The sequence below is a fragment of the Acanthisitta chloris genome, unplaced genomic scaffold, assembly GCF_000695815.1.
Source record: "Acanthisitta chloris isolate BGI_N310 unplaced genomic scaffold, ASM69581v1 scaffold7757, whole genome shotgun sequence".
In the NCBI taxonomy this organism is placed as follows: Eukaryota; Metazoa; Chordata; class Aves; order Passeriformes; family Acanthisittidae; genus Acanthisitta; species Acanthisitta chloris.
Window position 1 is genome coordinate 43,224 of NW_008682409.1, and position 10,416 is coordinate 53,639.

The 10,416-nt window shown below is 43.9% G+C and overlaps 1 protein-coding gene across 1 annotated transcript; it reads right to left on the bottom strand.

The window, feature by feature from the left end:
• Nucleotides 1-7,470: 7,470 nt before the first annotated feature.
• On the bottom strand, nt 7,471-9,935 carry GPHB5 (glycoprotein hormone beta 5). Its single transcript, XM_009078523.1, has 2 exons — nt 9,735-9,935; nt 7,471-7,659 (listed from the first exon to the last, which is right to left on the bottom strand). Exons 1-2 carry the CDS (start codon nt 9,933-9,935, stop codon nt 7,471-7,473), a joined length of 390 nt encoding a protein of 129 aa, XP_009076771.1.
• Between the last annotated feature and the right edge of the window lie 481 nt (nt 9,936-10,416).

Genomic DNA, 10,416 nt, shown 5'->3' on the forward strand with positions numbered 1-10,416 from the left:
ATTTCTCCCTCTAATTCAGATATTAAGGATGCCCATCTGCTTTTATATCTTGCTTACAGCCCATGACCTTTTCTGTACCTTTTTTCCCAAGTGGCACAGCAAATATTTCTTGATATTACTGAAACTTCATCTGGAATGAAAATAATTTGCAGTGACATCAATCTGTATCAAGCCAGGAGTGTTTAAAAGCACATTTGCACATTTGTCTTCTCCAGCAAAACAATCAACAAATGCTCATGTTGGCCCAGGGACCATTTGTTCAACAAACAGGTAACATGCAGGAATCTGGCTGCACATGCCTTTCTCTATGCATTTTCCTTTTCCCTGAGGAGGATTTGTAAAGTGCTTTATCCTACATCAAAAAAAGCAAATCTGGAAATAACAGAACATTTTCTTGATTCACAACTCCATAGGACTGGAGGAGCATCTGCTGTGACAGGAGGTGAGCATGGAGAGACCTACGTCAGATAACTTTTAGACACATTTGAGCTCTATGTAGAAATGAAGACAAATTTCCCCTACAAATGTTTATTTTCCTCTTCATGAATAAAGACCATCTGAAAGCAGGAAAAAGCCTCCCACTGATTTCAGTGGTGGCTTGTGATCTCAGCTGTCTTCACCTATCAAAACAAAACAGGAATAGAAATATTTTTGCATCAAAAAGTCAGGACATAAACACCAATTAGAAGTCATGAAAGCAATAGAATGCCATCTACACTTCTGCTTTGGGATGGAGCTGCAAAATCAAGGCCCAGAGTCACAATTAGTATGTGATCCTAAAACTTTTATTTCATTTTAAGAGTGAAGGGGATACCCATAACTAGGATGGACAAAAAGCTTCAGATTGTCTTTTCTTTGTTTCAGTTAATGCTTTTAGAAATATGGGACAAGAATCTGTTTTCCTGAGCAGTTCCAGGAACCCCACCAGAACAGCAAAAAGAGGCAGAATCTCATTGTAAGAGGAAAATGAGTTCACAAACTCCTATGTCACAGAGAAATAAGCAAAAAATTGTATGAATTGCTGTTCATGGTGAAAAATCTCTTTAACTTTGAAAATATGATAACAAAAAAAACAAACCTTTGAGCATGATCCCCATTCCCTTCCAGATTGTGCAGACCATAATGCAGTGTTTGGCTCTTCTAACTGTAATGCTAGGGTGGGATTTCCAAAGGTGCTGTATGTTGGCTTCATTTCAATTCTCATGAAGGCAATGGAAAATTTCAATGGGATCCACACATGACTAATGTGGAAAATGTTTGAGAATCTTTACATTTCCTCCTTTTTTGACCTTTTATTTTGGCTAACCAAGCTTTGAGCACATAGATACACTGAGCCAGGTCCAAGAATCTTTTATACCTTTCGGCTGCTGGTTGTGGACTCCTGAAAGGAATTAGGGCATCTGGAGACTTTACTGATCTGATTTTTGGAGGCTGGACTTGAAACTCCTCATTTCAACCACCACTGAGGCTGAAGATGAAAATGGTTACATTAACAGTATAATATTCAAGACAAATTGTTATCTTTACCGAGTTTGATACTGCACTTGTTTCTGTCACTTAATTTCATCTCATCCCATTCAGGGTGCCAGATTCAATTTGGTTTTGCCAAAGATCAGTCTGAGCTCTCTCTGACATCCACTCTAGCGAATTTTGATTTTGATCAGAGGTTAATGAATGCAGAGTAAAGAGTTGTTACCATCTACAGTTTCCAGATCTTCCAACACAACAGCTGTTTGTATTAATAACATGTAGAAAATTTTGTCTGATGTCTGTCAAAGTAGTTTGGGTGTAAGCCATATCCATAGTATGACTGTCATATTGTCTCTCCCAATACTTTTCCCCAAAACAGGCAGCTGCTCTATCTAACTGCATTACAGACCTGGCAGGCACTGAACTGCCTTGTCAGTATGGAGTAAATGAGCCCAAACTCCAAACCTGTAAATATTAACTCAATAATAAGCAATAACATAAAGCTACATGAAAAATACAGGAAAGACATTGATTGGCAAAGTCTTCTTCACTCATGAGCAGAAGAGATCTAAGGTGGTGAGCCCAGGGGGGAAATTCTACAGAGCAAAGCACAGTATGGTGACCCTGCTGCCCCAGTAAGAAGGGCATGAGCTTGGCAAAAGGGCTTGGAGGTGCCTCTGTGGAGTCACACTGAGACACCTGAGGCTCAGCAGCACCTTGAGACTGGGAGGGCTTCAAAGAAGGCTGCAGAGAGGAGCAGGGAGATGGAGTGCAAGGATAACTGAATCCAGTTTAACCTGTTATGATGTTGATGCACTTGTCAAATACAAGCATTTCACTGCAAAGAGGTTCTCTGCTCCCCTGAGAACACAAAGGCAAGGAAATGTCTTTGCCTTTTTCTTGTGCTTACTTGATAGCAATACTTAAAAGTATTCCTTAAGCAGCACTTAAAACTAACAGTTCAACGAGTTATTCCAATGGAGTTTGTGAAGCAGATGTAATGACCTCAGCACAAATCAGGACCTAATGCATCATCAGTCAGTTCTTAGCCAGTTGAGAAAGAGTCATTTACTTGATGTGAGCAACTGAATTTTCCTTTCTTAAAAGTTGCTGTGTGCAATATTGCTGGAATATGAAGCTGGTGAAACCAAAGGATGAGCACTAAGACAGTGTGTCTGACTTTTGAGTGGTGTCTTTTCTTCAAAGATTAACCAAACCTTCAGAATTCCTGTCAAAGCAATTTCAAACCAAGGAAATTCAGTTTTCCAGCAATTACATTCTGCATAGTTTAAAAATCATGTAAACAGTATTAGTTTCCTATTTACAGCACATAATTCTGTACTCTTTTGTTTATCCTCTTTTAAACATGTAATTACTGTATATTGTAATGCACATTAATATCATCTATTGTACATAGTTTATTTTAACAAAATAAAGGTATTATGAAGTATTTTGACAGCGTCCTTTGGAGAAGGTGTGCTGCTGTGTTTATTTTCCCAGAGGCTAATCACATACACCTTGCAGGATGTTTCTGGTAGGAAGAATATGTATTAACACATAGAACTGCTTTTGGATGGTTCTGGACCCACCTGCACCTCCCACTGCTCCCTGAAGAAAGTCAAACAGCAGGTGACACCACAGAGGTTTGCTCATCTCAGGTATGTCCCTCTTGGGAAACTGTTGCTTAACCAAATCCTCTGCAGCCTGGAAGCATAGGAAGGTGAAGGTGTGGGAACTGCTCCCTGCTGCATTCAGCCTTCATCTCTCTCTGATTCCAGGCTATCCCACAGTGACTGACCTGGAGGCAGTTCTCCATGTTCCACCAATATTAAAGTGGTTGGTTAGTTACTCTTTCAGTTACAATTTCTCTTTTATTTTAATAAGGCTTTCTTGGCATTACTGTCTGTGGCCTCCACTGTGTCATCACAGCACCAGAAGTGAATGTCTGAAGCATTTTCGAGAGAAGACAATGTGCAACAGCCTAGCAGGAGCTCTCTCAGTGAAGCATCTGGAAAAGTGTTAGAGTTTTGAGGGGAGTTTGTTACTCCCAGAGAAACCTAACACATAGATAACAAACCCTTACTAATGGTGAGCTGTGTAACCTACGGTCCAGCAGGAGGGAAAATGAAATGCTTACAGGGATGAAGAAGCTACATGAGGAAAGACAGCCCTGCTGGACTGGAATCAAGGAATGACTGGTTCCAGCCTTCCAGAGATTCAGTGCAGAGATGTGGGTCTTGTTTTTTAAAAGAAAATTAAATTTAAAAAAAAAAAAGATAGTTGCTTTGTTACCCAGCTATTCTTTACCAGTGTCACCAGTACTGTGACAAATCAAATCACTGCAGAGCAGTGACTATTGCTGTTCAAGTTAAACAAGCAGCAATAAACTTGAGACACTGAGTGCTGTGCAGGGTTCAGATATGACTGATCCCAAGGGACTTTACAGCCTGTATATTTTAAAACACACAGTGAAGGAGAAAAAATCATGTGTATTATAATTTCCAGTGTTCAGAAGGAAACTGAGGCATAAAGAAATCTGCTACTTTTCATGAGAGAAAGAATATCTGAGATGTGACAGTCTTTGTGGCAAACACTCCTTGCAAATATGCACCAAAGAGAGAAGAGCTGTTTAATTGCTTTGGACAAGTGGGATGATGATATTTAAATCTGTAGCTTTAAAGAGCATTAAAATGCTCCCAAGGTGATGAAATGGCCTTGGGAAGAGGCTTCTCATGCTCTGAAATATGTGGGCTATGTTGACTGCCTGCAAATTCTGGCCAGGACATACCATACCAGCTGCAGCATAAAGGATGTGAAAGCTGAAAGGCCTGGTCAAAAGTGGGGCCTGAGGGGGATGGTTTTAAATTAAAAGAGGGTCGATTTACACAAGATATATGAAAGAATATTTTTACCATGAAGATGGTGAGGCACTGGCACAGGTTGCCCAGAGTGGATGCCCCATCCCTGCAAACATTCAAGGGACTTTGAACAATGTTGGCCTAGTTGAAGATGACCCTGCTCGTGGTGAGGGTTTTGGACAAGATGAACTCTAAAGGTCCCTTCCAACCCAAACCATTAAATAATTCTAAGTATCAAAACTTGTGGGAATTTAACAGAATGAAGACTTAGTAGTGTAATAACTTCTGGGGGAAAAAAAAAGCCCCAGCAGCAGGATTTATGTTGGCTCCCTGAAAGTTAGTGTTGTGTGCCTACTTGTGGGAACTCAGCAGAGATGGATGAAGAGGGATGTGCATCAGTCAAATCATACAAGATGAACAGGTCCCTTCCAACCCAAACCATTAAATAATTCTAAGTATCAAAACTTGTGGGAATTTAACAGAATGAAGACTTAGTAGTGTAATAACTTCTGGGGGAAAAAAAAAGCCCCAGCAGCAGGATTTATGTTGGCTCCCTGAAAGTTAGTGTTGTGTGCCTACTTGTGGGAACTCAGCAGAGATGGATGAAGAGGGATGTGCATCAGTCAAATCATAGAATCATAGGATCATTTCAGTTGGAAAAGACCTTTAAGATCATTGAGTCCAACCATTAACCCTGCCAAGCCCACCACTAAGCCATGTCCCCAAGTGCCAAATCTACATGTCTTTTAAGTCATAGAATCATTGAGTCCAACCATTACCCCAACACTGAACCAGGTACCAAAGTTCAGTGTTGGCAGGACTTTTGATGCTCAGGAAGAATCCGCAGCATCTCCAGACACTTTTGCTCTCCTCAAAAGATCATCTCAACACTGTCTTTTACTGACTTCATTTAAGCCAATACATCCTCTCACCTTCCTTTTCTGCTCCCCAGTCTGGCTGAATCAGTCAAAACTCTTTTCACACCCTGCAGTGTTTTCTTCTGATGACTTGCTGAGGTTTCTAGTGGCTCGCCATGTCTGGGTACAGCCCTTATTTCCTGCTAGCTGCAAGGGAAGGAAGTTTGCCACTTTCTAATCCTACCTCTAATCCTGAGACTATAGCACAACCAGACTCCATCAGAGAAATTCGGCGAAGGAAATGACTTCACATCAAGGAGATGTTTTGCAGGTGTTCACAGCTCTGGCAAAGAGTTTGTAGGAACTTAAACATATTCTATATGGCAAATCTCTATGTGTAATTAAGGAAGGACACATTGCTTTAAATTGCTTTCAAACTACAATTTTGAGCTTTATTAAGGACACAAAATAATTTGCAGGTTTTCCATAATAACTGTGATGCTAGTTAACAAGATCAGAGGGATTGTGAGATGTGATTTGAAACAAAACACGAGGAATTTTGAAAGGGCAGTTGAACTATCCATCAGCAAAAAAACTGCTACTGCTGCTGTTGGACACAGCAGTCTCTATTCAGAATTACAGAAGACAGAGTGGTAAAATCTCCTCCTTCCTACTCAGTCACAGTGCAGCTTTTACAGTTCCACTGACACAAAAAATGGCATCAGCTTTTACAGTTCCACTGACAAAAAAAAATAAAAAATGACATCAACTAATAAGTTACAGGCTAAATTAAATCTGCCTCAGTGAGGACAGGACACCTGGGGAAGTTTCAAGCCTGCATCCCTGGAAATGAAGGCAACTGCATCCAGAAGACAAGGCACTGAATGGGGGGAAGGCAGGTGCAGATATTCCATGCAGCAGCAGTTCCCTCCTAATGGCTATCTGAGAAGGTGTCTTTGTTTTGTAAGCTCCTGTGAGCCTCTCCCACTTGGCAAATCTTCCTGCTTTCACATAATTTCCCATTTTGCTCAGGGGAGAAATGAGAGATGAATGTGGGTCTGTCCTCCTGCAGGTGGGAACCAGAGGACAAAGGCACTCACATGGCTGTGGTCACAGGAGGCTGTTGCAGCAGCTCCCAGGTGTCTCCTAGTTTGTAAACAGCAGGTCTGAGGAGGTGTGAACTGTCCTTTGGCACGTCTGTTCTCTTTCCTGTCCTGAACTTGTCTCACCAACCATTACTGGATGCTCCGCAGCTTTCCTGCAAGCACATCTGGCTGTCCCCCAGCACTGTGTTCAGCCTCAGAGGAGCAGGTCTCCATGGAGCTTAGCAGTGTGGGGAACTGTGGGAATACCCTTCATAGCCCCCTCTTTCCCACCAGCTCAGCCAGGGACTAGCTGAAACCAAACCATAATCGCTGCATTTTGGCTAGGTCCCTCTAACTCTGGAAATTGTCAGGAGAGACTCCTTGGGCTCTACAGAGTCTCTCTGACTCTACATGAAGCCATTTCCCCTCCAATCCCTGGACAAAAGCAGATGGTTCTACACACTTAATGTGTTTCTCTCTTTTTTTTTTCAAGGAAATGTCCCTCGTGAGGCAAGATTTTTTTTTTTCCTGCAAAATAGCTCCAATTAAGCAAAGCATTGAAATCCATGCTTAACTGTAAAAGTCCACACTTAATCATTAGCTTAAGTACTTGGCTGAGTCGGGGCTGAGTACAGATTCATCCTCATTTCAAGATGCTGATTTGGATACTCATTTTCAATTCATTGGCCTTAAGACCTATTTCTTTGACTGTTATTCCTGATTGACCTTGGGGTAAGAATAGCTAATGGTGATAGGGGGTGAGGTGGTGGAAATGCTGGTAACTGCATTTATGTTACTGGAAAGAAGCTAAACCCCAGATGAATAAAGAGGCTGTTACAGAAGAGGCAATGCCTTTGTAGGCTGTTTCCACCCCCCAGTGACTGTTTAGTCCATGTGCACTTTGTGCACAGAGAAAGGTCACACAGTATGAAAAGCCTGTTAGGAAGGAAAACTGCATCATTACTTTTGACCACAGGATTTGCTATTGTAAGGCTGTGCTACGTTTCTACAGCAATAATGCTTTAAACAGCATGAGGAGAGGAGATTAAATCTCATCTGCCTAGAAAAGTCAATGATTAGGAGCACTACAGGGTGAGATCAAGTTCTGGACTGATTTACACCCTCTGGAATACTGGAGGTTCCAGGGGTATGAAGCCAGGGAAGAATTTGGCCCCTCCTAGCCTGACCTGGGAAGAGAGCTCAGTAAGTCTCACATTCGGTCGTGGCAGTGGAGCAGATGTCGCAGTCGCAGCGAATGGCCATGGGGTAGGTGTAGAAGGGATCCACACCAGGGGCACACTTGGGCAGCTTCACTGTCACCATCTTGGTCTCATTGTAGGTGCAAATACGATGGTAAGACTCAATGTAAGGTGGCTCCAGGATTGGTCTCTGTCGGGAAGAAATGGTAGCCTCAGGCAAGAAGCAAGACAAAAGTCTGGAGTCCCAGTTTCCTCAAGGGAATTCAGTTTAAATAGAGGAGCTACTGGATCAGGTGGAAGGGGCCATGGAAATAATTTCTAGGCTACATCCTTCAACACTTGCCTCTTGGAGCCCTGCCATGGAGGGGAGCGGGTGTATGTGCGTGTTGCAGTTTGTTTAAAGCATAAAGCGCCAATTAAAGTTGCTTGAGGGAAGACAAAGACTCCAAAAAACTGATTTTCAGCAGAATATGAGTGTTTCAACCAAATGCTGCCAAAAGCAGCTGCTTTCTTCCAAAAGTATTGATTTTCCATTAAACACATTCTGCTGGAAACCCTTCCTTGTGCACAGGCTGCCTGAGGGCAGGGCTGCATCCAGGTGCCAAGGGCTCTTTTTATTCTCACCCAGACCAGTCTTCACAGCCATACTGCACATCCTAAAAAGCCCAATGGATGTACACTGTGGGGAAAGCTCTTGGCACAGCTACCAGCATAGAAGTCTGCAATTCCTCCTGAGGAAAACAACTCAGCCATCAGGAGACTATGGGAGCCTGAAGGCCTTGAAACCCACACTGCCACGTGGTATCATATTGGCATTGCTTTTGCTGAAAAGTGAGTTTTTCTCCATTTTCCAAAAAGTCCAAGAAGGGGCAGTGCACACAGGAATGGGAGTCCATTGTCATTTTCTACCTTGCACAGATGGGAAACAGTGTAAGGTAACACAGCCAGGAGACAAGTTCTTTCTTTCCCTCTGTGCTGTGTAAAGAACCCCTCTTGGGAACCAAGAATGGTGGCATGGCACAAAACAGATGCAACATTTCAGTAAGATATTCCAGACACCCTCCCTTTTATCAACACCCCCCATTCAAACACATTCTAGAAGCTATTGAGCCTGCAGCCAGATGCATCAAGCTGAACTACTCCCCAGTGGTATTGCAATACAGTAGTAGAGTCAGCAAGGTCTGTGCTGCTCAGGGAGCTTGGGAGTAGGGGGAACCAGGTGTTGACAGGTCACCCAAAGGAACCTTGTCTCACGGGAATCTGGGCACTGGTGGCCTTTCTCCTCCTCCCACCAAGCAGTGAGGCCAGCTGGCACAGCTGGCACACAGGCCCTGATTCCTCCTCTGGTCAGTTATACCCCAAGCATAGAGCTGGCACAGCTGGCACACAGACCCTGATTCCTCCTCTGGTCAGTTATACAGAGTCCTTCCCTCCATGTGGACAAAATCCCCCTGAATCATTTGAGGCTTCCCTGAATAAACTAAATTGGGATTGGCCCCTTGAGCCTTCCAGTGGCAGAAAGGCAAAAAGAGTCAGAAACTTGTTCTCTGACATGTGTGTAGATGTAGAGCTGGCACAGCTGGCACACAGACCCTGATTCCTCCTCTGGTCAGTTATACAGAGTCCTTCCCTCCATGTGGACAAAATCCCCCTGAATCATTTGAGGCTTCCCTGAATAAACTAAATTGGGATTGGCCCCTTGAGCCTTCCAGTGGCAGAAAGGCAAAAAGAGTCAGAAACTTGTTCTCTGACATGTGTGTAGATGTACTTATGTTCTTCCTTTCTCCCCCTGTACACCTCTAAAACTTAAGTACTTCATATTTATACAGGGCTGAGACTTAAAACAGGACCAAATTAGAAACAGACATTGTCTTTGGGATTAGCTTTTTGGAACAAAATATATTACCCATCAATTGGGAGCTCCATCTTAATCTCAAAGGAATTTTTTTCAAGTAAAGTAATAAAGTCCTCCTGTCCTTAAGTGTTCAAGCTGTAAGAGGCTTTCAGATTGTGTAGCAAGAGTATTACATAAGTGCTTCATTAATATCATCCCAGGATGTCCATCCCTCTTTGGGGCAGGGGAAGGAGGAAGGGAACAACGAACAGCCAACGCTGCTGTCAGCATTAGTGAGGGGTCATGGAGCAGGACACAGCCCTGGTCTGTTTAGTAGGTACCTACAAGCTGTTTAGTGTTGGATGGGTATGTTGGCAGCACCCAGGGGTGTCAGTGCCCAGCAGCACTCTCAGGCCCAGGTGCAGCCTCACCTCCCAGGTCTCGCAGCGTCCCCAGCAGGCGTCGGTGGTCACGCGCAGCCCCCAGCAGCCTGGTTTCTTGGCCACAAAGGTGAACTCTCGCACAGCACAGCCGATGAAGGTCCGCAGGTCGATGGCAGAGGACTTCAGTGTGCCACCACAGCCAGCCAGCAGCAGGAGCAGAGTGCCCAGGATCACACAGTGGAGCTTCATGCTGAGGCAGAAGGGAGAGAAGTGGAGGGCTGGGAGAGCCACCACAGTCCAGGAGGCAAGAAGTGCAAGGGGACAGGCTCAGCTGGAGCTGGGAGAGCCCTTGCTCCTTCCAGACACACTGTTCCCTATCCCCACTCAGCCTGAAGACAGGCAGATGGAGGAATGAGGAGTTACCTACTCCCAGAAGTGGAAAATCTTAGTAAAAAGATCTGTCACAGACAGGAGCAGCATGCAGACATTCCCTGCAGACCACTGCATTCCCAGCCTGGAAGAGATAAAGCCACCAACCAGTGCCTCAGCCCCACTGAAATCTCCATGTTCAGAGTTGCTTTGCAGGATATGCCTTTCTACCAGCTCTTTTAGCTTGCCCTGAGCTTGCACAAGGCCAATGCCTGTGTAATTAGGAGCCAAGCACCCATGAATTTGTGCTACAACCTTAGCATCTCCCAAAAGTGTCACTGGAGTTGCCATTACCTGCACC

Bases quoted from the DNA above. Each gene is read 5' to 3' on its own strand.
- GPHB5 (XM_009078523.1), bottom strand. From the start codon at position 9,935: ATGAAGCTCCACTGTGTGATCCTGGGCACTCTGCTCCTGCTGCTGGCT. The intron at 7,660-9,734 runs GTGAGGCTGCAC...TCTTCCCGACAG, and splicing joins GACGCTGCGAGACCTGGGAG to AGACCAATCCTGGAGCCACC.